The sequence below is a fragment of the Xiphophorus maculatus genome, chromosome 6, assembly GCF_002775205.1.
Source record: "Xiphophorus maculatus strain JP 163 A chromosome 6, X_maculatus-5.0-male, whole genome shotgun sequence".
In the NCBI taxonomy this organism is placed as follows: domain Eukaryota; kingdom Metazoa; phylum Chordata; class Actinopteri; order Cyprinodontiformes; family Poeciliidae; genus Xiphophorus; species Xiphophorus maculatus.
Window position 1 is genome coordinate 25,218,334 of NC_036448.1, and position 26,574 is coordinate 25,244,907.

Here is a 26,574-nt window from a genome sequence, read left to right on the forward strand (position 1 = left end):
CAGAGTTGTCGCTTAAGAAAGGTACAAGGGCAAGGTGCAATTTTAAAAAGTGTAGAAGTGATTTGTGATAAAATTCAGGTCTAGATAAGAATGGAAAAAGAAAAAACTGAAAATGTTGGAAAATTTAAAAAATAAATACCTAAAACTAATAGCTTTAACATGCATTTTTACCTTCTTCAGATATAAAAGTTGGTGACCTCTGAATTCTAGGTCAATTCTTCTTGCATCTCTTTTAGAACAAATTTCAAACTGGTAACTAAATATAAAAACATTTACAAGGATTTCTAAGTCTGTTGTGTCCTAACTACAGATCATGAATGAATCATGGTTGAAATAATTTATATCTTTGTTTCTTTTGAGACCTTTCTGAGTTTTAGTAAATTGTTGGATTGAACTTTCTGTGTGGAAAATGTTTTTAAAGGATCTTTTAATTTATTTTTTGCAGATTTAATTACATAAAGTAAGTATGTAGTAGACTGTAAACAACAGACGATCATGTGAATATTTGCTTTCATGTTGCATTGCTTTTATTAAACCACACGGCAGCTGCAGAGGGTTAGTTTACCGGATCGTTTTGTGTTCGCTCTGTGCACTGCAGGTGTTGGTGTTTGACTTTGGCAGCGAGGTGTATGTGTGGCACGGAAAAGAAGTGACCCTAGCACAAAGGAAGGTGGCCTTTCAGCTCGCCAAGCACCTGTGGAACGGGACGTTTGACTACACCTGCTGCGACATCAACCCCCTCGATCCCGGAGGCTGCAACGCGCTCATCCCCAGGTTAGTGCTTGCTAATCAGGGCTGCAACACATCCAACATGCAGATAAGCTAGGAACCTCGTGTGCTCCTTTTGCTTTTTTCATAAGCTTCATTATAAAACTTATACTACAAATTAGGGCTGCAACTAATTGATTATTCTGACGATTCATTGTATAACAAAAATTGGCACACTCTACAGATTTTTAACTTAACCACTAAAGCTTTTTTTATACAATCTAAAAATACAATAAAATATACAAGTAAACATATAATTCAATGTATTTTTTGAAAAGAAAATAAACATTTTATTTCCTAAAATGCGACAACATAGCATTCCTTTAGTGAATTTGAACCGGGTGAAGCTAAAATTAAGGCACCTAAGAAGTTTTGGGTAAAACATATTTACAGACAAAGGTGTTTTTATCTCAAATACAAAATGCATATATAGTTTGTACAGTTTTGGCTTAATTACTTGTGTTGTTTTTTCAGGAAATTGCCTTTCTTCAGTCTGACTACCTCACCCAGTTAACAATTAATTGATAACTAAATTAGTTGACAATTATTTCACTAATCAATTCATCATGATTAATGCAATTATTTGTTTCAGCCCTACTAAAAATTAAAGCCAAACCTAAATATGATCCCTGCATCATTTCTATAAGATGACTAAACACCCTGAAACTGACCTGCAGGTTTAACGGGACAGGTTCCAGTCAGGCTGGACTTGATAAGGACGGCTTGGACCCCTTTCACAACAGCTTATTTTTGTAGTTTGTTGTTGTTGTCTGTCTCGGTGTGTGATATTAGTTTTTTACATGTCTGCTGTGTTTTTGGTCCACAGGAAGGGCCAGGGTCGTCCTGACTGGGCCATATTTGGCAGACTCACTGAGCACAATGAAACCATCTTGTTCAAAGAAAAGTTCACGGACTGGACAGAAGTGAAGTCGCCAACGCTGAAAGAAGGAGTTGAGTTTGTAACCGAGCAGAAGGTTCGTTTTTCGTCTCACTTTGACTCGTTTACGTTTTTATCTGTTGTCTTAACTGTGGCGTTTACTCTAAGCAGATGTTGCCAAAAACAGTCAGACAAGAATTAAAGACTTAACCTTTATAATAAAAAGAACAATTTTACCCTCAGCCCAGCTATAAAACAGGTAATACTTTATTTGAAGGGATGTGCATAAGACGGACATGACGCTGCCATAAACATGACAACATTAGTCATGAACATGAAGGAGTTTTCATGAATGTTTATGACTGTTGTCACGATGTGTCATTTGGTAAATAATGACACTTTTAATGCAAGATTGCATTAAAAGTTGCATTCGAAGTGCTTTAAAAGTGTCAGGTTTGCATTACTTGGTAAATAAAGACATTTTTAATGCAAAGTGGAATTAAAACTTGTATTAAAGTTCATTAAAAGTGTCAACTTTACCAAATGCATTCTTGAAAAATGTTCTTGAAAAATTCAATAGTGTCATGTCTGTTTATGGACAACCTTCAAATAAAGTGTTCCTAATAAACTTTATTGCGGCAAATGTTACATGACATAAGATTGCCAAAGTTATTAAGAGTCAATGTGGAAGGACTAAAAAGTTGCAGATTGCTGACCTCTGACCTAAACACTTTAGAAAACACCAGTTTTCTTCTTGGTAACGTCTCCTAGTTTTCTTCCTCTCAGGAGGCTCCAGGACGTGAGTGTCGACCTTACGACACGTCCCTGATGCTGCCTCTCCTCCAGACGCCCATCAGCACCATCTTGGACGGGATGAACGTGGGCCGGGGCTACGGCCCGGTGGAGTCGGAGGACCTCATGAGGCTGCAGGAGATCAGCACTGCCTCTGTGGACGTTTGGCACATCCTGGAGTTTGACTACAGTCGTCTGCCGCGACAGAGCATCGGCCAGTTCCATGAGGGGGACGCCTATGTGGTCAAGTGGAAGTTCATGGTTAGCACCTCAGGTCAGTGTCTGCAGTTAAAGCAACACTGTGAATTATTCTTAAAGGTGTAGTATGTAACTCTTGTAATAAATCTGTTCTTCACATATTTGTTAAAACTTTCATCATGTCCTGACAGTTCTCTATGAGACAGATAATCTGTGGAAAAAATCAAGCTCCTTTATCTAACATCGCCACCTAAAGAAATGTACAGTTTCCAGTCAAAAACAACCAATCAGAGCCAGGAGGAGGGTCTTGGTGTTGTCAGTCAGTCTTGTGTACGTTCTGCTAAATGTGCTAGTGGCAGAGAAACAACTTACTGTTAAAGAAAAAAACATTTGTTTGCCTGAAATTTCATAGCAGGCTCTGTGTGGGGGATCAAAGAGCAAAGGGGAGTGTGTGTGCAGTGTGTACATGAGCATGATTGACAGCATTAAGACCCTCCTCCTGGCTCTGATTGTTGTTTCTGCATTGCAAAAATGTTACCAAGTATTTTTGGTCGAGTTGCTTGTGCAAATATCCTGGTACACATGAAATAAAATTAACTTGCAAGATATAGGAGCTTGTTTTAAGTCAATAAATCTTTAATACGATTATTTCACTTATAACAAGACATGATTAAGTAATGAAATAATATGCCAGCAGAACTAATACTTATGTATCAATATTTAGGAACTATTGACTTAAAACAAACTCCGGTACCTTGCTAAAAAGTTACTTGTAAGTTAGTTTTGCCTTACTTTAAGTGTACTAAGATATTTGCATTAGATATTGAACAAAAAAAACATATATATATTTTTAATAAACGTTACTTTTTGTAGCTTGAAATCAGCGAGTACTGCTGACATTTTTTCAAATGTGTCCCAGTTGGTCGGAGGCAGAACCCTGAAGCAAGGAGCAGCGGGCCAGGGAAGGAGAAATGCTGCTATTTCTTCTGGCAGGGCAGGAACTCGACCGTCAGCGAGAAGGGAACATCGGCGCTGATGACGGTGGAGCTGGGCGAGGAGAGAGGAGCTCAGGTAGAGCCATAGAGTCGACATGGGCTGCGTGTTTGATCCAAATCAAATCTGACTTTAACTCCTGTGTATTTCAGGTCCAGGTACAGCAGGGAAAGGAGCCGCCGTGTTTCCTGCAGTGCTTTAATGGAGGGATGATCATCCATGCTGGCAAGAGGGAGGAGGAGGAGGAGAACACTCAGAGTAAGCTTTTGTTTGCCGTCTGTATATTTTATTCATACTGAGCCCCTTAAGGGACAGGGGGGAAATTCATCATGAAGTATCACTACTCTTACTTGGGTAAATAAATTTCTGAATATTCTGCCCACTGTGAGTAACTTTGCTGAATAAAGAACAAACATATTTTAACCAAAGATTCCCCAAACACCTGCAGGTTTTGTTCAAGTTTAATATGTTTAATATTAAAGGAAACTGATTTGAAAATATGTTTATTTTGTCTGATTTTATTATTAATATGAACTATTTTCATGTTGGTTTTAAAATCCCAAAATACTTTTTACTTTTACTTGAGTAAAAATATGTTGAAGTAGAGCTACACTTATTTCAGTATAATTTTTGAGAACTCCACTGACCTCCGATTATGTCAAATTTCAGCCGAGTGGCGTCTGTACTGTGTGCGCGGTGAGGTGCCGGTGGAGGGCCACCTGCTGGAGGTGGTGTGTCACTGCAGCAGTCTACGCTCCAGAGCCTCCATGATCCTGCTCAACATTAATAAAGCCCTCATCTACCTGTGGCATGGATGCAAGTCTCAGCTGCACACTCGCAGCGTTGGAAACACAGCTGCGCTTAAAATCAAGGAACAGTAAGGAGAACCTTTTTTTTAATGCCTTTTGAATATTTTTGGAGAGTTCACTCAGTAAAAATCCACAACCTGTTTAAATCCAGTTCATGTGTTTCTGTTTGTCAGGTGTCCTCTGGAAGCAGGCCTTCACAGCAGCTGCAAAGTGACCATCCATGAGTGCGACGAAGGAGCGGAGCCTCCGGGGTTCTGGGAGGCGCTGGGGAGGAAAGACAGGAAGGCTTATGACTGCATGCTCCAAGGTATGCAGGAGTTTAATATTTTAGATAAATTAAATATTGACAGTTTATGCAATTTGACTGCTGATGTAACTCATGCAGGTAAAATAAGATTGTTTTCTTTTTTTTTAAAATTATCTAAAATCTTTTTTTGTCATCAGATCCGGGTAAATTCAACTTCACTCCACGGCTCTTCCAGCTGAGCAGCACATCTGGAGACTTCGTAGCATCTGAGTTCTTCCATCCGTCCAGAGCTCCAGACCTGGTCAGCTCGCTGCCGTTCCTGCAGGAAGACCTGTACAACGCTCCACAACCTGGTGAGACCAGGACACAGCCTGCAGGAATCCTTTATTTTACTTCATCTGAATATTAGAATATCAATCTTTTGGTTTATTTTTTCCTCATTTAAGCATTTTTAAAAGTAGCTTTTGTGATTTAAGCCATTTCATTTCTTCTTTTGATGAGTTGAGAAGCAGTGAAATTGTTTAATTTACAGGAATGTTACAGATCCTCACTTTCTGTCATAACTATTTTTGTCTTTCCTGCAAAGCTCTGTTTCTGGTGGATAACTTCCACGAAGTCTACCTGTGGCAGGGCTGGTGGCCTCAGGACAGCGAGAGCACCGGCTCAGCCCGCATCCGCTGGGACGTAGACAGGAAGTGTGCGATGGAAACCGTTCTGCAGTACTGCAAAGGTGAGCAGAAAGGAACGTTCACCCATAACTGCATGCACTGTTTTCTTTGCAGGACGATTATGCTATGATGTTTTCCCTCTGTAATTTGATCTGTTTCAGTCTCGGTAGATCATTTGATTTTGCAAAGTACTGTTCTTCTGTTTACTTTATGGTGGTTGTTCTGATGTTTTTTCCTGCAGAAAAGAATGAGAAGAAGCCTCAGAAGTCGTATTTGATCCATGCAGGTCTGGAGCCGCTCACTTTCACTAACATGTTCCCCAGCTGGGAGCACAGGGAGGACGTGGCTGAAATCACAGAGAGAGTAAGACAAAAAAAAACCATGTATATCATTTTTTTATGACCAGACTCTTTACGGTGCCGTGTTAAAGTGTTCATACCCCTTTAACTGTATTCCTTTTACATAAAAACGCTTAACGGTGACCTATTATGCTTCCTTGAACAGATTAGGATAGATCTGTTGAGACACAAATGGAAGCATAAAAGTATTCAGAAAGTGAATTTTGTATAATAGACCCCCTTTAACAGAGATTGGTGAGCATTTTATTTGAAAGTATCAAAGTAACTGGATTAAGTTGGTTTTTTTTCCACATTTTATTGACTGTTTCTCTGACTTATTTCCCGTTGTTGCTTACAGGAGGCGGAGGTGTGCAACCAGATCATCCTGGTGGAGGACGTGTTGGCCCGACTCTGTCAGAACATTTATCCTCTGGCTCAGCTGCAGGCTCGGCCGCTGCCAGAGGGAGTCGACCCTCTCCGCCTGGAGATCTACCTCTCTGACACGGACTTTGAGGTTGGTTGGCACCCAAAAATATCACATTTACCTCTGGGTTTATTTAATAAGACGTGAGTTAAACACTGGAACGGAACTAAATCATCCTGTAACCAATCCGGTATGAATTTATCAATTAATTTGATAAAGCCAAAAGTGTCTAAACAAAGTAAAACAACTTTAACTGAAATAGATTGACTGTTTTGTCCCTATAAAAACTACTAAATTATCATATATTTTAACAAGAAATGTTTCAAAGTCAACATGGACCCACATGTGATTCATCTGACTTCATCTAACTTTCACTTCACAGACTAATTTGTAGGTGGATTCAGGTAAGAGCAGCTCATGTGATTCTTCACACTGGGGACTTTATCTTTCTGCATGTCTGCACTCCGTTCCTTTTTCACAGTAGATTTATAAAATCAATCCTGCCTCTTCAGAGCATTTCTACATGAGGACAAAAACGTCACGCTCTGCAGAAAGCTTGCAGACATTTAAAATGATGGTTTTCTGTTTTTTAGACGAGGTTTTTAAACTAGTTGTGAGATCTAGTCAGATGAAGCACTGACAATCCTATTTTTTTTTCACAAACAAATTTAATGTATCACAAGTCACAAACTGGAGACTTGAATAATAATCTGGATTTAGTCTAGATTTTACACTTGAAATAGCCGTTTGATCAAACTTCAGCATCAGTTTAATGATTTGTGAAACATGGATGTAAATCACAAGAAAAACCAGAAAAAATCCAGAATTTTTTATCTGGAACGGTACGAGATCTAGAAATGAAAAACGTTTCTGTTTTCTCTTAAGTGAACACAGACATATTATTTTAACATATAATGTTTTTATGGTTTGTGTAAAACCTACTGAAGGCAAACCAAATAAATATGAAATCTTATGAAAACGCGACATTATAATTTTTTTTTCCCTCCTTTTATGACTGAGTTTTCTAAAATCATAAATCTGATGTGAAATTATTTGTTCAGCTGTGATAAAACACTCCTGCTTCGCTCTTGTTATTCTCGTCAATCACACAAAAACAACACTTTTCTTCTCTCTGTCAGTAAAAATACACCTTAATGACTCACCACTTGCTGCACAGTTTGACTCACTTTCTGTTTGTGGAGCACAAAGCAAAGGCACTAAAACCATCAGAATGAATGCATGCCAGTCAGACTGATGTCTGTCTGCTGAGTGTGTCAGCATTCGAACTCTTCAGTTTCTTCCCAACAAACAAAACAAACAGAACATAGAAATGTAATAATGTTCATATTTAAATCACAACTTTCAGACACCTTCTGTCAGTCGTGGATCATTATTTCACATCTGACACTAATTTTGTCCTCAGTTGTCTTGGTTGGTTGTTGTGTTTTTAAGGATTTCAGAAAGTGTTTAAAAGTGGGTAGAAAAGTACAAGACCTTTTATGAAACATTTATTTTATTAATGTATCTATTGAATTGTAAATAAAATCTTCTTCCTACTCCTTCTTAATTGTCACATAAGTTGATGAAGACGGTTATTTGCTTTGACCAATACTGAAAAAACACAAATTCTTACCAAGTATTTTTGTCTAGTTTCTAGTTCAAGTATCTTAGTACACTTGAAATAAGACTAAACAAACTTTTAGGCACATTTTCATCAAGATATAGGAGCTTGTTTTTATGTCAACAATTCCTTAATATTGATTTTAAAAAGTACTAGGTCCACTGGCAGATTATTTCACTTAAAGCAAGACATTTCCTCCATGTTACAAGTGAAAATCTGCCAGTATCTTGTTAAAAAGTTACTTGTAAGTTGTTGTTCTTTTTTGTCTTATTTCCAGTGTAGAGATATTTACACTAGAAACTAGACAAAAATACTTGGTAAGATTTTGTTTTTACAGTGTGCATATAGTTTACATGATAAAGAAAATTGAAAAATTACTCTTAAAAGTAGAGGTGCAAAAAGTAATACTTGAACAGTAACTGATAGTCCAGATATTTTGACCTGACCAAGTAAAAAAATAAAAATAAAAAATCAGAGCTTTGTTAAAAAGGGCTTCATTCCATGTCTGCATCTGTGCATGTGGTTGTTTGGTAGAATGTGTGCAAAACCAGAACTCTAAATGGAATGCAGCCTTTGTTAACGGACCAACATTTCTGCAATCTGAAATTTCCGCCTATGAGGTTAGTGAGACACAAACCGTCCCAAGTGCAAATAAACAGTTTATTCTTGTAACTTTTCTGTTTTATTCCTCTGGCTCTTTACATGCGCTCTTACTGTGTATTTGTTTGTTTCTTCGGGACAAATGTAAAGCCATTTGTTCAACTTTTATTGTTTTAAAATTTGCTATGAATTGAATTTATTTGACATTGAGTTGCGAAGTCATGGGGCGGCCTAGGTGAAACTGGACTGAACTCAAAAATGCAAGCATCAAACCAATCAGTGATGAGCACTGAAAGGGTAATTACTAAGGTAAACAGGTGGTGAAGCGAGGATCAGTTTCACCACCAGGGGGCGACAAAGGACATCTGCAACCCTGGCAGTGGACCGAGAAAACCCGCAAAAAATCAAAACAGAAATTTTGAAATCAAACAGAAAATTAAGATAAAGCTCTAACACATGTAACTACGTGTTACATCATGTTACATGATGAAAACTACGTGTTACATCATGTAGTGATGAAACAATACATTCCCCTCATTTTTTAAGCAAACAGTGCACAGTTCAGTTTACTGTGGAGGGAAAAAAGGGCCACAAATCAGTGAATACATTAAGGAGTGACTTTAAAGTGCCTTGAATTGTTTAAATTAATAATGATTAATTAAAAAAATAGTATTTAGAAAAATATGCACTTTAGTTATAAGAAAATGGCAAATAAATAATTTTTTGCTCCCTTTTGCAGCAGATTATAAATTTATTTTATCTGTCAACCATCAAAGTCGGTGGGCGAGACTAACACTGCTGTAGCTGACATGATTGGTCTGAACTAGACTTATTAGGAAGTTTAACCAATCAGATGCTTACGTTTGGTGAGAAATTCCTTATTGGTATACTCCTGCACAGTGTCATGACATACTATCACAACATGGTTACGGTTTTAACAAATGTATAAATATATGTTATTAAAGTTGCATTAATACAGCAGCATTAATGTCATTCTGGGTTATATTCATATTGATCCACTTACAGCAGAATTGAAAGTTGTCCTGAAGCACCAGTTTTCTGTCTCTGTCTGCAGAAAGGCTTGGAAATGAAGAGAGAGGACTACGAACGTTTACCAGGGTGGAAGCAAGTGAACCTAAAGAAGGCCAAAGGACTGTTTTAAGCACTTTTATTTTATTTATTTATTTTTTTTACTGAAGATGGCAAGAAGTGGAAGAGTGGAAGTCTGAGACAGGAATACCAGAAGACATCATTTTCAAAAATCCTACATGAAAGATTAAACTGAAGACGAGTGTTTTTCTCCTCAGCTGTGTCAGTATTAAACAGAATTAAATCTGTGTGGTTTATGAGCAGGTTAAAAAAAATCCTCGCTGTGATTCATTTGTGGTCTTTAAGCTCTCTTCCCATCACTGAAGTCGTCACTTGAGGAAGGAAAAACTTTAGAAGCTTGTTGTCGGAGTGCCATGCTGTGGCTGGGTGTACGCGATGCGACTGTATATAATGTTTGTGTGACTAAAGTTTCTTGCTGTAAATGTGAGTGTAAGCGACTTTGTACCCTTGTAAAGACGAACATCAGGTGTTGCAGAGAAAAACAAAAGCTGCCTCCGGATCCGCTTTGCTGCTGTGGCTGAACTGAGGCGAGTTTAAACGTAAAGAGAGAAAACACAGTGCCTTGCTTTTTGTGTACAGTTTCTATACAGAAATTCTAGTCTGCATTTTTAAAGACTTTCTTTGTGATATAAGACATAGTGGATTAAATTAAAAATGATGCCCAAACCCAATGAGAAGTCATTGTTTATTTCAAAGTGCTGCATGAACACAGAATTTAACTGTTTTAAATGATCATATTACAGCTACACACTTTAAATTTTTTCATGACAGTTAAGATCAGCTCCTCATATAGTAACGGATCAAAACATAAATGAATATGTAAAAATTACATCATCAGACTGACCAAAATATGAAGTTATGTAAAAATGTTGGTATTTTAAATATCAAAACGTGAAACTTATGAAACAAAAACCGCAGGTGTGTCCGGTGAATATTTGGTTCAAACAAGCTTGTTTTTTATTCAGTGGAGTCACAGTGTTCAGAGTATCTAGAAATTTTACTCAGGGAAGTGTAGCGATAATAAGGTCAAGTAAAAGCATAGGCGTAACTTCCTGAAGGACTGGGTGGACATGTCCCCACCAGGGCCGTGCAGAGACCTTTGGAGGGGCAGGGGCTCAAAATTAAAAAGGGGCACATTGATCAAGATCTTAAAACACCCCACAACAACATAACAACAACGCATATTAATCGAGAATTTAATAGGATCATACTATATCATTGTCATCATATGGGGGCAATGCAGAGCAAATGTAGTCTGTTATCAGGTAATGTTGTTTCTGCTGCTGACAGTCCTGGAGGGCTGAGTTGATCTGAGACTGTAGTTGTTACACAGACAGAGAAGATGGCTGGTTATGAAGTTATGAAATAAGCAAAATTGCTGCTATTTTACTAAATAAGCATTAATAATATCTGACTGTTTAACCTCTACAACAACTTGACTGCAGACTGCTCTATAGATCAATAAAGCTCAAAGGTGTTAGCGTTACGTCATGTTTTGATGTTAGCACCTCTGAGATCTAGAATTGTAAGGTTGAGAGACATCAAGGCAAAGAAAACTCAGTAGCTGCTGGTCAGGCCCTCCAGACATTCAGGGGCCCCTATAAATGGTTGAATTGTAACACAGATCATAGATCTAAACCTGTAGCATTTATTTATTGAGAATGACAATGTTATTAAATTTTATTTAATGCATTCAGCTGAGAAAAAAATAGTATATTTAGGATTTAATTAGGAAGTTTACTTTGTAAAGTTTAAAGAATCATCTTGATAGTTTGATTCTTGTGTTACCATGGCTACAATATGGTGTAATCTTTGTGTTTGTTGTAATCTCTGCTGGGTTTGTTCACAAAAACCTCACAGCAAATAATAACCAATAATCAGTGACTGATTTTAAACTCGGCCAATTAACCTGGGCTCCCTATCATAGACTTCACTAAATCTATATTTAAACACGATTAGAGATGCTGAGGTTCTTAGTAGGAGGGGGCTGAGGGGCTAAATCATGATTCTGTCTAAGACCCCATATTATCTGGTGATTCCTGGTTCACCTTTAAGATTTCAGTTTGGTGTATAAAAGGCATTATTAAAAAAGAAACCAAAATATCACACCAGCATTGTATTCTTTGTAAAAATTATTTTTACAGTCTGGTTTACAGTTTTACATTGTAGATATAAATATCAGCAAAATTTGTCATTTTGGCCGATTAGTACCGTTAATTTTAGGGTAATTAACTACTGGCAATATTACAATATTTTTCTATGAATTTTACAATTACTTATATTTTTACAACATGTTTCTGTGTTTTCTACATTTCATAACTGTCAAAATCACTTGAAATATATGTTTATTGAGTTAAGGTAATTCCATGTATTTTCTATGGTAATAAAATATTTTGGATATTTTGGTCAGTAACTGTTGGAATTTTACAATTTTTTACCATAAATTTACAGAGTTGTTTTTATAGTGTATAACTCAGCAGGTCATAAATTTATGCCGCCAATTCAGATTCAGCTGTGGAATCAGAATCACATATTTGAAAAATACAAAGTCTGCACTGAGAAGGATTCATTTGGTTTATACAGAAGTTATTTATTCTGCTTTTGAAATGTTTAATAATGTAAATGACCTTACTAGTATTTTGTGTTTCCTCATGTAAATAAGGAGTATTTGTTGACATGACAGTCTATACTTTTATTGTGAAAGGGCTTGGAACGGAAGGTGACAAACTAGACAATTAACTGCTCGGTCATAGCGGAGAGAGAGAGCGCGCACAGGTCGGAGCGAAAGAGATAATTACGGAGTAATTGTAATTTAGGTGTAGACAATCAGTTAATTGGCGCTTGGTTGATGAGGGAACAAGGTGAGTGTTTTGTTGTTTAAACTATGTTTAGTTTTCCTGCGGAACTTGTAGTTCGCTATTGAGTGTGACGGTTTTGTTTTGCCACTAGATGGTGCTAATATTCTTTGGTCAACCGTCAACAGTTGAAATACGTTGTTTTATTTCATGACACAGGGATGTTAAGAGTTTAATAAATACGTGTATTGTAACACATAATTATAGCATGAAAAATTACATAAGGTAAAAGATTCAATGTTAAGGTAAAAGGTTAGAACAACACTGTTTGAGTTACTAATGGTATTTTATTTGTATATCTTGTAGCTCTTACGGTGTGTTCACACACAAAGGCTGTAAAATAAAGGACTGTGAACCATCAGTTTGAGAGACCATCCTTTCAACCGGGACGCTACAGTAAGAGCTTGACCCAAGCGGAGAAGAGCTTCACCCCGAGCTAAGAAGAAGTTCAACCCACTCTCAGCACCAAGGTCCCAGTGAAAGCCACATTAAGGTTCCAGCTGCACGGCTCCAAGTAAGGTATTCTGGGATTTGATGGTCAACAGTAACGCCCTGTCCTCAGCATGGAAGCATCTGAAAAGGAAACAGAGTACACAGAGGACCTACCTGTCAACGAGGAAGAGGAACTTCCATGCTCTGTTCGTCAAAGGAAGCCCACAGAAAAGATGCGAGCATATCAGGAGGAGGAGGCCCACAAAAAGGAAAAACATATAATCAAAGTTTATGATCAATGGAAAAGGCAAGTACGTACGGCACGAGAGCAATTAAAAGGAGACATAACAAACGGTCAAATTGCTTCACTCATGGACATCTTAGAAAAGGAAAGAGATGGTGTCATAAACTTATATACAGAAATAAGGGAAATCATTACTCCCTGCAGTGACACAAGGCGACTTATAGATGCGTGCGAAGCAGTCACCAATGACATTATCAGAGTTGCATATGAAAGACTCTCAGGCATAGATGACTATGACAGTGGGAAAGTGAAGGCACATCTACGTGAACTTCTGAATCCAGACTATGCTCAATCCATTTACAGTTCTTCTATCACACACTCAAGTAAACGCTCAGCTGCCAGTAATTCAAACTCTGCAAGGTCAGAAGTAGCTGTAAAGAGAGCAGAGGCTGCAGCTGAGTTGGCAGCCAAGGAGGCAGAGTATGAAGTGTTATTAGAAGAAGGAAAACAAAGAGAAAGGATTCAACTTTTGGAGGAAAGACAGAGAAAGGAGCTAGAATCTCAAAAACATGAGTTAGAGAGATTAAAGGCTGAAAAAGAGTTAAAGGCTGCTCGAGCTAGATTAATAACTTATGACCAGAAGATAAAGAGTGAGAGCAGTGTTCATGTTGACAGTACCAGAGCAGCTCAGAAGGCTTCCATAGTTTTTGCTCCCATTCAAGTCCCTAATAGCAACACTGTGTCCACCTCACCTCCACAAGCAGATGTCCTTTATTTAGCACAAGCATTACAGGACAGTGTCACTATGAACAGACTGCCAATGCCCGAGCCCTCCACGTTTACAGGTGACCCAATAGAGTTCATCGAGTGGAAAGCTTCATTTGCTGCTCTCATTGATAAAAGGAACATATCACCTGCAGACAAGCTGCACTACTTGAAGAAATATGTAGGTGGTTCAGCTCGACAAACGCTTGATGGCATCTTCTACAGAAATGACAGTGATGCTTACCAGGATGCATGGGAACGCCTCAATCAAAGGTATGGACATCCATTTATTGTACAGAAAGCATACAGAGAAAGACTGGCAAAATGGCCAAAGATACAAACAAATGATTCTGCAGGATTTAGAGCATTTGCTGACTTCATTCAAACATGTCATGAAGCTATGCCACACATAGAAGGTTTAAGCATTCTCAATGATTGTGAGGTGAAGAACCAAAAACTTGTTCAAAAATTACCAAACTGGGCAGCTGCAAGGTGGAATCGTCAGGCCTCTCAGTATATGAAAGAAAATGGGAGGTTTCCAAGTTTAAGGCACTTTACTGAGTTCACTTGTCTTCTGAAGCTGAGATTGTGTGCAATCCAGTCACGTCATTTCAGGCTCTCCACTCAACAGACTTCACCAAAACCACCAGTAAAGTTTACCAGAAAGAAAAAAGACCCACCTCCAGCGTTCTCCATACGCATGTGGTAACAGAAACGGAAAGCACAAGAAAAAGATCAAATATTAAACCACCATGCATGCTCTGTCAAGACAACGGACACAAGCTTCACAGTTGTCCTCAGTTCAAAGGCAAATCACTTGAGGAACGAAGAAAATACATAAAAGATAAAAGACTTTGTTACGGTTGTCTCAAACCCGGACACAGCGCAAAGGACTGTCGTTACCGACTTGCATGTGAAATGTGCAAGAAAAAACACCCTACCTGTCTGCACGACTTTAACTATGACAGTGACAAAGCACAGACAAACCAAATTCAAACGAGTACAGAACAGGCTGCAACAACCCTGTCTCTCAATGCAGAAACCAATGAACAATGTGTAAGCGCTTCTATGATTGTACTGTGGAGTGAGAAAAATTAACAAAGTCCAAACCTTGTTAAAGAGAAAGAACAAAACACAGCTTTATTTCACATCTGCACAGATGGAGAACTCAGAAGAGATCTAACTAGACAAAGGAATCACCTCTCTATACATACTGTATACTGTCCTTCTCCCGCAGACAGAGTGTCACCACCAACATTCCCAAGGAGCTAATCAGATTAATACACACACAGAGAAAAATGCAACTTTCAGTTAAAAATGGGTTTCAGACAGAATATTCTGTGTCTAATAATAATCACTCCGCCGTCGGTCTGGTCTTGTCACTCCGCAAGGTATGACAACTATTTACTTACCGCCTGTTGCTAAGCTTCTGACACACTAAGGCAAACTGTGAAGGCTAAAAAGAGAAACAATGACTCTGTAATACTGAGTGAGACATAATAAACTAATTAAACATTGTAAGATTAATATTAAATAAACTTCTAATAAAAGTAAACACACTGTAAATAATTATTTTATTCCACAGTACCAGTATGGGTTTCTTCAGAGCAACACCCAGATGAAGAAAGGCTTATTTATGCACTCTTGGACACCCAAAGTGATACAGTATTCATTGACCAAGACATGTCTAACAATCTCAAAGCTAAGTCAACCCCAATAAGGTTAAGACTCACCACAATGCTTGGTAAAGATGCAGTTGTGCCAAGCGAGCGTGTTTCAGGTCTCAAAGTGAGAGGCTACAACTCCTCAGAAATAATTGAACTCCCTCCTGCTTACACTAAAGACTGTATACCAGTTAACCGCTCTCACATTCCTTCCTGTGAAACGGCAAGGCAATGGGATCATCTAAAGGTAATGGCGAATGAGATTCCACCATAGCTAGAATGTGAAGTTGGGCTTTTAATTGGCTACAACTGTTCCAAGGCATTAGCGCCAAGGCAGGTCATCTTAGGAGGAGAAGGTGAACCCTATGCTGTCCGCACAGCATTGGGCTGGAGTATTGTAGGCCCCACATCATCTCACAATGACTCTTTTAGCTTATCTACTGTGTGCCACAGAGTCACAGTCAAAGAACTCCCTTTAATGACTCCCACTGATGCACTCAAGATTCTCGAGTCTGACTTTAAGGATGATAACAAGGATAACAAATCAGTGTCTCAAGATGATATTCTCTTTCTGAATACACTAAAGGAAGGCATTTATAAAAACAATGAAGGACATTATGAAATGCCACTTCCATTTAAGGAGAGACCTCTGTTACCAGACAGTAAGAAAATGGCCACTGTGCGACTTCAAAGCCTCAAAAACAAACTGTCGAAAGACCAAAGATACAAGGAGCAATATGTAAAGTTTATGGATGAAGTCATAGAGAAGGGTGATGCAGAGGAAGTTCACAACGAAGCAAAAGAAGGAGAAAGGTGGTACATTCCCCACCACGGAATATATCATCCCCAAAAACCAGACAAACTCAGAGTAGTCTTTGATGCCTCAGCAAAATACAAAGGTAACAGTCTCAATGATCATTTGCTGTCAGACCCAGATTTGCTGAACAATCTAAATGGTGTTCTAATCAGATTCAGACAGCATCAAGTTGCATTACTATGTGACATTGAAAAAATGTTCCATCAATTTCATGTGTATGAAGCAGATAGACTATTTTAGATTTTTATGGTGGAAAAATGGCAACCTGGACACTGAGCCCCAAGAGTTTTGAATGAGGGTGCATCTTTTCGGTGCCACATCCTCACCAGGATGTGCCAATTATGGATTAAAACAAAAGAAAACGAGACACAGTTTCCCCTTGCATCTCAGTTCATAATGAAAGATTTCTATGTCGACGATGGTGTAACAAGTACTTCAAGCATCAAGGAAGCTTTTCAGCTCGCCCAGGAGGCTCAGACACTTTGTGCTTCAGGTGGCCTCAGACTACGCAAGTTTGTAAGTAATGATAAAACAGTGTTAGAAAGCATTCCACCATCTGAACGTGCCTCTCCACAGCAAGCATGTGACCTAGCGTTTAATGACTCCAAACTTGAAAGAGCGTTGGGCATTCACTGGCACATTGACTCAGACACACTAAGGTTTTGCTTTCGACCTAATGACCAACCTGATACAAGGCATGGCATTCTATGTATGGTTGCATCTTTGTACGACCCATTGGGATTCATCTCCCCCTTTGTACTCACAAGCAAAAGGGTGCTTCAAGAGACATGCAAACAAAGCACAGGCTGGGATGATCCCCTTCCCTGTGAACTAAAGCCAGTGTAGGATAACTGGAAAGATGACTTGAAGAACTTGGAGAAAATCACTCTGTCACGCTGTTATGTTCCTGAAGACTTTGGTCAAATAGTAAAAACTGAGCTGCATCATTTTTCTGACGCAAGTTCATATGGTTATGGTCAGTGTTCATATTTAAGATATGTAAACAAAGACGATAAGGTGCATTGTGATTTAGTTACAGCAAAGACCAGAGTTGCTCCTAATAAGGTAACAACAATACCAAGACTTGAACTATAACAGCTGCTGTTGTCTCTATTACTGCAAGCAACATGCTAAAGGATGAGCTTGGATTGACACAGATTAATGAGTATTTCTGGACGGACTCTAGGATAGTTTTAGGCTACATCAATAATGAAGCGCGCCGTTTTCACACATTTGTCTCCAATCGAGTTCAAAAGATAAGGCTCAACAACACCCCTCAGCAGTGGAGATATGTTTCTTCTGAGCAAAATCCAGCAGATATTGCCTCCAGAGGTTCTAGTGCAGGTGAGCTCATCTCATCAGACTGGTTCAAAGGGCCACAGTTTCTGTGGGACAAAGAAATCCCTTCAGCTGCGAAGATCTACATGAACTTACCACTCGGAGATCCAGAGGTTAAAAGGGCACATGAGCTGAACACTTTCAAAACAGAGAAGAAAGGTTAGGCAGACAAGCTAACAAAATTTTCTTCTTGGTACAAAGCCACTCAAACCATTGCTCGACTGATTCGCTGTGCCAAGAGAAATAAAACAACAGGTCATAGCACAGCACAAGAAAGACAAAATGCTAAATGTGTTATTCTAAAGGACGTACAAGCAAATGAATATGCAGAGGAGATAAAGATGCTTAAACATGGAAAGGCACTCCCTCACAAAAACAAGCTGTTTCAAATGGACACTTTTCTTGACAGTGATGGACTCCTTAAGGTGGGAGGAAGGCTAAAGGATGCTTCTTTCTCTTCCTCACTGAAACATCCAGTATTAGTTCCAAAGAGTCACCATGTCACTCAGCTACTAATTGCTCATTTCCACAGTAAGGTGCAACACCAAGGGAAAGGAATGACAATCAATGAGATCAGGTCAAATGGAATTTGGATTCCTGGCATCAACAAAGCCGTAGCAAACTTTATACACCAATGTGTAAAGTGTCGCAGACTCAGAAGAGGAACAGAGGAACAGAAAATGTCTGATCTACCAACAGTGCGCTTAGAGCCATCGCCACCGTTTACATTTTGTGGAATGGACTGTTTTGGTCCTTTTCTAACCAAACAGGCTCGAAAGGTGCACAAGCGTTATGGACTTCTTTTCACTTGTCTTTGTTGCAGAGCAGTTCACATAGAAATGTTAGATGATATTACTACAGACGCATTTATCAATGCGCTCTGTTGTTTTATAGCCATAAGAGGAGCAGTCAGTGAGATAAAGTGTGATCAAGGAAGCAACTTTGTCGGAGCTAAAAATGAACTGCAGGAAGCTTTAAAACAAGTGGACTCTAACCGCATTACCACATTTCTGGCCGAGAAGCAATGTGACTTCAAAATGCACATGCCTCATTCAAGCCATGCAGGAGGTGTGTGGGAAAGGCAAATCAGGACGGTTCGAAACATTCTGCGCTTGGCAGCTTCACTTTCGTCAGGCAGGATGGATGACGCATCTTTAAGGACATTCTTTTATGAGGCAATGTCGATTGTGAACAGCAGACCTCTTACAGTGGATAACCTCAGTGACCCAAACAGCCCAGAGCCGTTGACCCCAAATCACCTGCTCACCATGAAATCAAAGGCAGCCCTGCCCCCTCCAGGTAAATTCATCAAGGAAGACATTTATGCACGGAAAAGATGGCGGCAAGTGCAGTACCTATCAGAGCAATTTTGGTCACATTGGAAAAGAGTATCTATCCAACATCGCAAGGCAGAAATGGCAAACTCCGAAGAGAAACCTGAAGGTTGGAGATGTTGTCATGGAGAAGATGGACGTTTTACCTCGCAATGAATGGAGATTAGCACGTGTAATGGACATAGTAACTGATAAAGATGGACTTGTAAGAAAAGTAAAGATTCGCTTTGGAGAACGGAAGATGGAGAAAGGACAATGTTCCCGTAAAATTTCTATAGTGGAACTCCCAGTGCAGAAATTGGTTCTACTATTAGAGACTGTTTAACTATACTCTATAGTTTAAGTTGCATTCTTTCCTATGTATTGTGATTTCATAGAGGTTAAAGGTCACAGGTCATTTCTTCTTTAGGAAGTCATTATCGCTCCATTTGTTTAGTTAAGCTCTAATGATTTGGTGGGAGTGTAAATGACCTTACTAGTATTTTGTGTTTCCTCATGTAAATAAGGAGTATTTGCTGACATGACAGTCTATACTTTTATTGTGAAAGGGCTTGGAACGGAAGGTGACAAACTAGACAATTAACTGCTCGGTCATAGCGGAGAGAGAGAGCGCGCACGGGTCGGAGCGAAAGAGATAATTACGGAGTAATTGTAATTTAGGTGTAGGCAATCAGTTAATTGGCGCTTGGTTGATGAGGGAACAAGGTGAGTGTTTTGTTGTGTAAATATATGTTTAGTTTTCCTGCGGAACTTGTAGTTCGCTATTGAGTGTGACGGTTTTGTTTTGCCACTAGATGGTGCTAATATTCTTTGGTCAACCGTCAACAGTTGAAATACGTTGTTTTATTTCATGACACAGGGATGTTAAGAGTTTAATAAATACGTGTATTGTAACACATAATTATAGCATGAAAAATTACATAAGGTAAAAGATTCAATGTTAAGGTAAAAGGTTAGAACAACACTGTTTGAGTTACTAATGGTATTTTATTTGTATATTTTGTAGCTCTTACGGTGTGTTCACACACAAAGGCTGTAAAATAAAGGACTGTGAACCATCAGTTTGAGAGACCATCATTCAATTGGGACGCTACAAATAACATTTTGATTGTTATAGAATCTCATGATGTTGATGTTTTCAGGAATTGATAACTATGTGATAATTCTTCACAAAAAATATGACTGAATTTTGAAACTGTTTTCAACTGTAGCCAGTTGAGCAAATAACAGACTTATGCCATGAATTAGAATGTGACTGAAAAGTTCCTTTGTTAGTAATTTCATCACCAAGTGAAGTTATAATTATTTCGTACTATGTCTAATACCTGCTAAAGGGTTATTTTCGAAAGGTACTATTAATCTGACAAGCTTCATCAGTCCTAATTTATTGAATAAGACTGTATGGCATTCAGATCTATGTTTGGGCTTAATCTTGGCACATAAAAAGGAAGAGTCTTCCAGTACACAGAGAGCGGGAGTACTCGTTGCACCACTAAGAATAGATTGGGTTTTGAGCCATTACTGTGAACTAATTTTTAAAGAAGTTAAACGGAGTCAAAGCCAGCTGGTATAATTCTCGTCACAATACCTGAAATCTGCACCTAAATAAGACACACTTGTCAGTAAGTTCGGTCATGTTAGTTTAATTGCAGTGTTAATATGAAAGGCATAAGAAAACTGTCAAAAAGGTGAGTAAATGATTCTAACATTCCTATAAATGATAACATATTTGAATCAACAAGATGTAAGAAAGTTATGATTGATTTTGTGTTTCCAGTAGCCACAAAATATTGTTAAAAAGTGAAAGTGTTGCCGATTTTGCTTAGATAGTCACACAATTAGGGTCTGTCTTTAGAAACAGGAGTTCGATATGTTACCGACTGACCTTTAGTCTATTTTTACAGAGAACACTTTTATTAGAACGATCGTAATTTGTCCATAAAGCCCCAATGGTTTATCATATTTTGTCAAATTTCAAAGTTAATTTCCAGCACGTAAACGTCAAAATCATGATTTGAATTATATTTGTTCTGAAACTCGAAATGATGCTTCATGTCTGAGACTTAATGGCGCTGACTTTACATCACTGATCAGTTAAAAATAATATCTTTTAAAATAAGCTTCCTAAGAGATTTTAATGAGCTTCTCCACCAACATGTGGAAACTGACTGCAATAATCTAATCTGATAGAATTCTGCAGCTGTGTTGCTTGGGATTTCTATATTATATATATAATATTTACAATATTATATATAATAGTGTAATATATATTATATTTAATTTATTATATAATAATACTATTATATGAACCCTAATATAGTAATATTAGTAATAATAATATAAACAACTTAAATTTTCTTCTAAAATCTTTTTGGATTGTGGGAGGAAACTGGAACACCTGGAGAGAAACTGCAAACAGGAAATTAACTTTTGATATTTATTCACTTTTTTCTTTTTTTACTCACACCTAAGGAGAATTTAGAGAAATCAATTAACCAAACAGTCATGATTTTAGACTGTGGCAGGAAGCCAGGAGTCCGGAGAGAACCTACAAATAGGAAACTGGTTAAACCTTTTTACCAGTTGTAAAAGCTGCCAATGCTTAGCTTTAGAATTTCAACAAAAAACAAGTAAACAGAAAAAAAAATGATGGCAAAACAGAAAAGTGTGAAAATACCACAAAGTAAAGAACAAACATTTAAATATCTTACGACACATATTAAAGAAAAACAAAACCATTGGCAAATATTTAGCCCAAAATTTTTCAACTGTTTCTAAAAACTTTCCTAGCATTTAACAAAACAACCAGTTGTTTTTGGTAATCAGTTAATGTTTTATGGTGTCTAGTTGTATGAACCATTTCATAAACCTCCAGATTAAGTTACAGTGTGTCGTTACCTAGCAACTTAAGCTGACCTCCAGGACATTTAGTCAGCTGGTTTAACTGCTGTATGCACTGTACAATGGCTGCTGAAAAAGACAAGTGTTTTGATTTTGTGCAAAAAATTGTATGAACATGAAAACTGTTTTCTTTCAGTTTCAGACAGCATGTCAGCCCAGATCAGCCTGACGCTGCTCCCCAGCGCCAGGTGTTTATTCGACGAGCCCGTTCAGGTGAAGGTGGCCGGACTGAGGTCCAACCAGCTGGTCACCTTGAGAGCCAGATCCACCGATGAGAGAGGAGTGGTGTTCAATTCCTCGGCCACCTACTGCGCCGACGGCAGCGGGGAGATTGACCTGAACAGAGACGCCTCGCTCAGTGGGAGCTACGTCGGGGTGGAACCCATGGGTCTGCTGAGGTCACTGAAGGCAGATACCTCGCACAAATATTTCTATAAGGACAAAGCATTGGAACCTTTCGTGGTGAACTTCTCTGTGCATGAGGAGGAGGAGGGCGGGATCCTGGCCGAGGCAACCAATGAGAGGTGTCTCATGGGAGATGGAGTCATGCGAGTTCCTGTCGAAGTGGGCAACATTCAAGGAGTCCTGTTTACCCCGCCAGGTATTAATGACAACCTCATTAACTATTTTAATTAACATTATCCATCAGAACCTAAATAGTTTTTTTCATATTTTCTCTGCAGACGTTCTATGAGGAACTCTGCTGAGTTAACAAATGCACCAAAGGTCAATTTAAAAATGTCTCTGAGCTGCAAACCTTATGTTTAAAGAGAACCTATTATGCAAAGTTTACATTTTGCATACAACCAGTCCTTGGCAGTAAATTAATGTTTTTTGTTGTCTAAAAAATTTGCCATTTAAAAAACATTTTGAATGTAACGTCACAAATCGTCAGGCACTTCCTGTCATCTAGCAACCCCAGCAAAGCACAGCCTGTTACCTAGCAACCCCAGCTGAGCTCCAGCATGTTTAGTCAGCTGGTTTTACTGCTGTATGCACTGTAAAATGGCTGCTGGAAATATGATTGTTTTGTAGTTTACCATTCAGAAACCCCTTGCTACAGTCTTGGAGGCTCCACTTCTGCTTGTGCATCTGTTTGCAACCATTTTCACATGCAAGTGTAAAAGTTGAGCTGGGGGTCGGGGCCAGCAGCAACTTCTTTGGATTTAAAGTGACTCTAAAAGAGCTCAAAATAGGCAGAAATGGGTAGAATGAAGTCTCGTTAAATGAACATGTTTTGCGTAGCCCATAGACCTACCATAACATGTTTAAGGAAGCATAATAAATCACCTTTAACAGGTAAACAAATCTTTACATTTTAATAAATGAGTATTTAACATCCTTTTGTTCTCTTTTTGCTCAAAGGAGAGGGTCCGTTTCCTGCTGTGTTGGATCTGGGCACCTTAATGTCAGAGAAAAGGGCCTCTCTGCTGGCCAATAAAGGCTTTATAGTTCTTGCTTTACCTATATTCATTGGCAAACCCAAACTAGAAAGGATGAATCTGGACGACTTCGAAGAAGCAGTAAAGTTTCTACAAAACCAGCCAAAGGTGACGAGACACATCCAGTTTCCTAGTTTCCCTAAAATCACTTTATGTTAAAGAAACAAACTAATAAATTGAAAAACGTGCAACATCTCATCCTGTCTCCTGTATTCTGGGAGCAGGTTATAGAAGACATAACTTCTATATTCAATGGCGTGTCGGCCCAGGTCAGATCTTTCAGGCAACAACCTTAAAGATGTTTAACACACTATAAAATACATTTATTTTTTTGTTGCTGAATAAACTCTCGTTAAAAAATGTACAATGTATTCCTCTATAGTCAATCCATTTTCCAGACTTTCTATCCATTCACCCATCCATCCATTTATTCTTTTTTTGTTCAACTATTTATTTATTTTTTCTTTCTCTGTAAATATGCAAATTGTATACAATATCCATTCTTAAGGTTCTTTGGATACTGAAATCAACTGGTAATTAATCCTACCCCTAAAAAAGACAAGGAGTGGGATTAAATAAGGTTCTCCCTTTCAGACATGGTTTGTTATGATGCTTAGTTTTTATTTGAGCTTTTATTTTGGTTAAATGTAAATAATAAGAGAAACTATGCCTTCCAGAATAATACATTTTTAATAGTTTTATTACATATTTTGTCAAAAGTCTGTCTCATTTCATAATTCATTTTTATTCCTAATCAAATGAATTTGGATTCTAGAGTATACTTTAGATAAAATATTCTTAGAAAAGGAAAAATTTCACAAAAAACCCTGTAATTAATTATCTCAAAGTGTCTAACTTTGAGATCAAGCAACCAAATATTTTAAAATGCTCTTGAAAATAAGCAATCACATTTTCATTTAATGTACCGTATTTTCCGCACTATAAGGCGCACCTAAAAACCTTCAATTTTCTCAAAAGCCGACAGTGCGCCTTATAATCCAGTGCGCCTTATATATGGATCAATATTGAGCCACAACAGGTCTTCCAACTACGGCAAGCAGCCGCCGACTTCATTTTCCCCCGTAGAAGAAGAAGCGCGCGGTGCACGCTGGGTTTTGTGTAAAGACCCCAAAATGGCTCCTATTAAGAGACACGCTTACGACGCAGAGTTTAAGCTCAAGGCGATCAGTGGCGCAGCAGAACACGGGAATAGAGCAGCAGCGAGAGAATTTAACATGAACGAATCAATGGTGCGGAAGTGGATATATATTGTGATTGCACTAACGTTTGATTTACCGTAACAGTATCAGACTGTATTTTACGTGTTTATTGAATCGATGAAAAGTTCCCCTCCACTATATGTTACACCTTGCTGTTGTTAAAAGATAAACTGTGTCACAAAAATACCACGTCACTTACTTTACCTCGGGGAAAATAATAAAACAGCTGTTTATTCATTTTGGGAATGAACGGAGTTTTCAGAACGCTGGTTTGTAATCTATTAATAAAGTTTGACTGAAATATCTGACTATTTTGTTGACATTCCCTTTAGTGCAGCTCCATCTAATGGATGCATAACGTAACCCCAGCCTCTACTGTAGCGTCTATCCTATGTGCCTTACAGTGCGGAAAATACGGTAGTTAGTTGTTTTTTTTCTAACTGTTAAAGTGTAGATTTGAATAATCCTTTCATACCTGAACTGTCTGTTTTGATCATTATTTTTTAATTTCATGTTATTCACAGGTGGGCAGTAAAGGAGTTGGGGTAATATCCCAATCTAAGGGAGCCGACATCGCGCTTTCCCTCGCTGCTTTTGTGCCTGGAGTTGAAGCTGTGGTCTGGATCAACGGTTGCTCCGCTAGCGCAGTCCTACCCCTGTATTATAAGAATAGACAGATTCTCTCAGCATTGAAGTTTGACATGAACAAAGTGATTTCCACCCAGTCTGGAGCCTTTATCATTAAATATGCCATGCATGATTCTCTGAAGGAGGAAAACAAGGCATCCCTGGTGCCTATCGAACGAGCAAGCGGACAATTCCTGTTTGTAGCTTCAGAGGACGACTTCAACTGGGACAGCAAGGCCTACATGGATGAGATGGTGGACAGACTAAAGCGTCATGGGAAGGAGAACTTTGAGAGTGTGAACTACCCTGAAGCCGGACATTATTTAGAGCCCCCGTTTGGACCGTACTGCCACTCCAGCTTCCATGGCTTCGTAGGTATTCCGGTCCTGTGGGGAGGGGAGCCCAGGGCCCACGCTGCTGCTGAAGTCCATCTATGGAGTAAGATCCAGGAGTTCTTCAGAACTCACTTAGACTGTGACAAAACAGAAACTGAATCCAAGTTATAGTGCTGCTGTCCTTTAATCAAAAACCAGCCAAGATGTCTAAGAGAGAGTTTTGGGCTGAAAGGAAGCCGTTACTCCAAAAAAACAAAACAAAACAAAAAAAAGCTACAGTACAGTTTGAAAATCCGCTATTAAAGCAAACCTTAACTCAATCTATATAAACTCATGTTTTTGAAAGCAGTGTTGTTTTTTTTTTAACTATTGTTAATCCATTTAGCAAATAGAAATATTTCAGTTGTATTAATGGGAGCCCGTCGCTTGACCCACATACAGAACACACTCAGAAAAATCAGATGAATAAAGTTTATTTTGAACAAATACTTCATGAGTTGAATGTGTGGTTCTTGATGGAGAACTGAAGGCAGTGGAGATGAGAGGCAAGTGGACAGTTTAGAAACAAAGAAATGATGATAGTTAAAGTGCTTACTGCTCTAGTTGAGATTCTCCACCAGGGGGGAGGGTAAGGTCACTGGAGCTAGGTTCCCTTGTGGGGGAGAAGAGGTATGGTCCAAGTTCAGATGATCGGAGAAGTAATGTGATTCCTGGAAGCTGTGGGTTGATGTTTTCATTGGAGGGCGGACAAGTAACAGCAAAGGTAGTGGAAAGAGGAGCGGTTCGTTGCCAATCATGGAATGAGGTACTAGCAGGGGCGATTCTAGGATCTGACTTTTAGGGGTGCTTAGCCCCCAGTAAGGCTAAGACCCATGAAAAGATAGTCTTTGGTGCGGTTTTCTAAATCTAACTGCTTATTTACATACATTCACAAACAAAATTAAGAGACATGTTGTCAGTAATTCATAGAATAAACAATATTCATTTTACTCAAACATACACCTATAAAGAGTAAAATCAAAGAAACTGGCAGTGGACCGAGAAAACCCGCAAAAAATGATTTCAAAACAGAAAATTACGATAAAGCTCTGAGAAACATGTAACTATGTGTTACATGTAACTACATGTTACATGATGTAGTTACATGATTAAAAC

At 38.5% G+C, this 26,574-nt stretch overlaps 2 protein-coding genes across 7 annotated transcripts in view; both read left to right on the forward strand.

Annotated features, from left to right (window-relative positions):
* LOC102223273 (supervillin-like) overlaps positions 1 to 10,116 on the forward strand; it is a 41,495-nt gene extending 31,379 nt beyond the window's left edge. For 5 of the 6 annotated variants that reach the window (XM_014474789.2, XM_023335418.1, XM_023335421.1 and 2 more), the window contains 12 exons: positions 599 to 774; positions 1,595 to 1,742; positions 2,432 to 2,711; positions 3,555 to 3,706; positions 3,781 to 3,886; positions 4,298 to 4,505; positions 4,611 to 4,744; positions 4,882 to 5,037; positions 5,271 to 5,414; positions 5,594 to 5,715; positions 6,049 to 6,204; positions 9,411 to 10,116. In XM_014474789.2, the coding sequence (XP_014330275.1) occupies positions 599 to 774; positions 1,595 to 1,742; positions 2,432 to 2,711; positions 3,555 to 3,706; positions 3,781 to 3,886; positions 4,298 to 4,505; positions 4,611 to 4,744; positions 4,882 to 5,037; positions 5,271 to 5,414; positions 5,594 to 5,715; positions 6,049 to 6,204; positions 9,411 to 9,497 (1,869 nt within the window). In that variant the 3' untranslated portion in view covers positions 9,498 to 10,116. Of the gene's footprint in view, positions 1 to 598; positions 775 to 1,594; positions 1,743 to 2,431; positions 2,712 to 3,554; positions 3,707 to 3,780; positions 3,887 to 4,297; positions 4,506 to 4,610; positions 4,745 to 4,881; positions 5,038 to 5,270; positions 5,415 to 5,593; positions 5,716 to 6,048; positions 6,205 to 6,496; positions 6,519 to 9,410 lie in introns of all 6 variants that reach the window. The other variant, XM_023335420.1, reaches the window with a different exon arrangement.
* A 9,405-nt stretch (positions 10,117 to 19,521) lies between these two features.
* LOC102217325 (acyl-coenzyme A thioesterase 2, mitochondrial-like) lies at positions 19,522 to 25,737 on the forward strand. Its single transcript, XM_023335930.1, has 4 exons — positions 19,522 to 19,599; positions 21,932 to 22,396; positions 23,161 to 23,345; positions 24,982 to 25,737. The coding sequence occupies exons 1-4, from the start codon at positions 19,587 to 19,589 to the stop codon at positions 25,588 to 25,590; spliced, it is 1,272 nt and encodes a 423-aa protein (XP_023191698.1). The 5' UTR covers positions 19,522 to 19,586; the 3' UTR covers positions 25,591 to 25,737.
* The last annotated feature ends 837 nt before the right edge of the window (positions 25,738 to 26,574 follow it).

What these genes read in the sequence shown, in the direction of transcription:
- LOC102217325 (XM_023335930.1), top strand. An exon ending in AGTCCTGTTTACCCCGCCAG is followed by an intron (nt 22,397 to 23,160) that starts GTATTAATGACA and finishes TTTTGCTCAAAG; the next exon opens with GAGAGGGTCCGTTTCCTGCT. An exon ending in TTCTACAAAACCAGCCAAAG is followed by an intron (nt 23,346 to 24,981) that starts GTGACGAGACAC and finishes TGTTATTCACAG; the next exon opens with GTGGGCAGTAAAGGAGTTGG.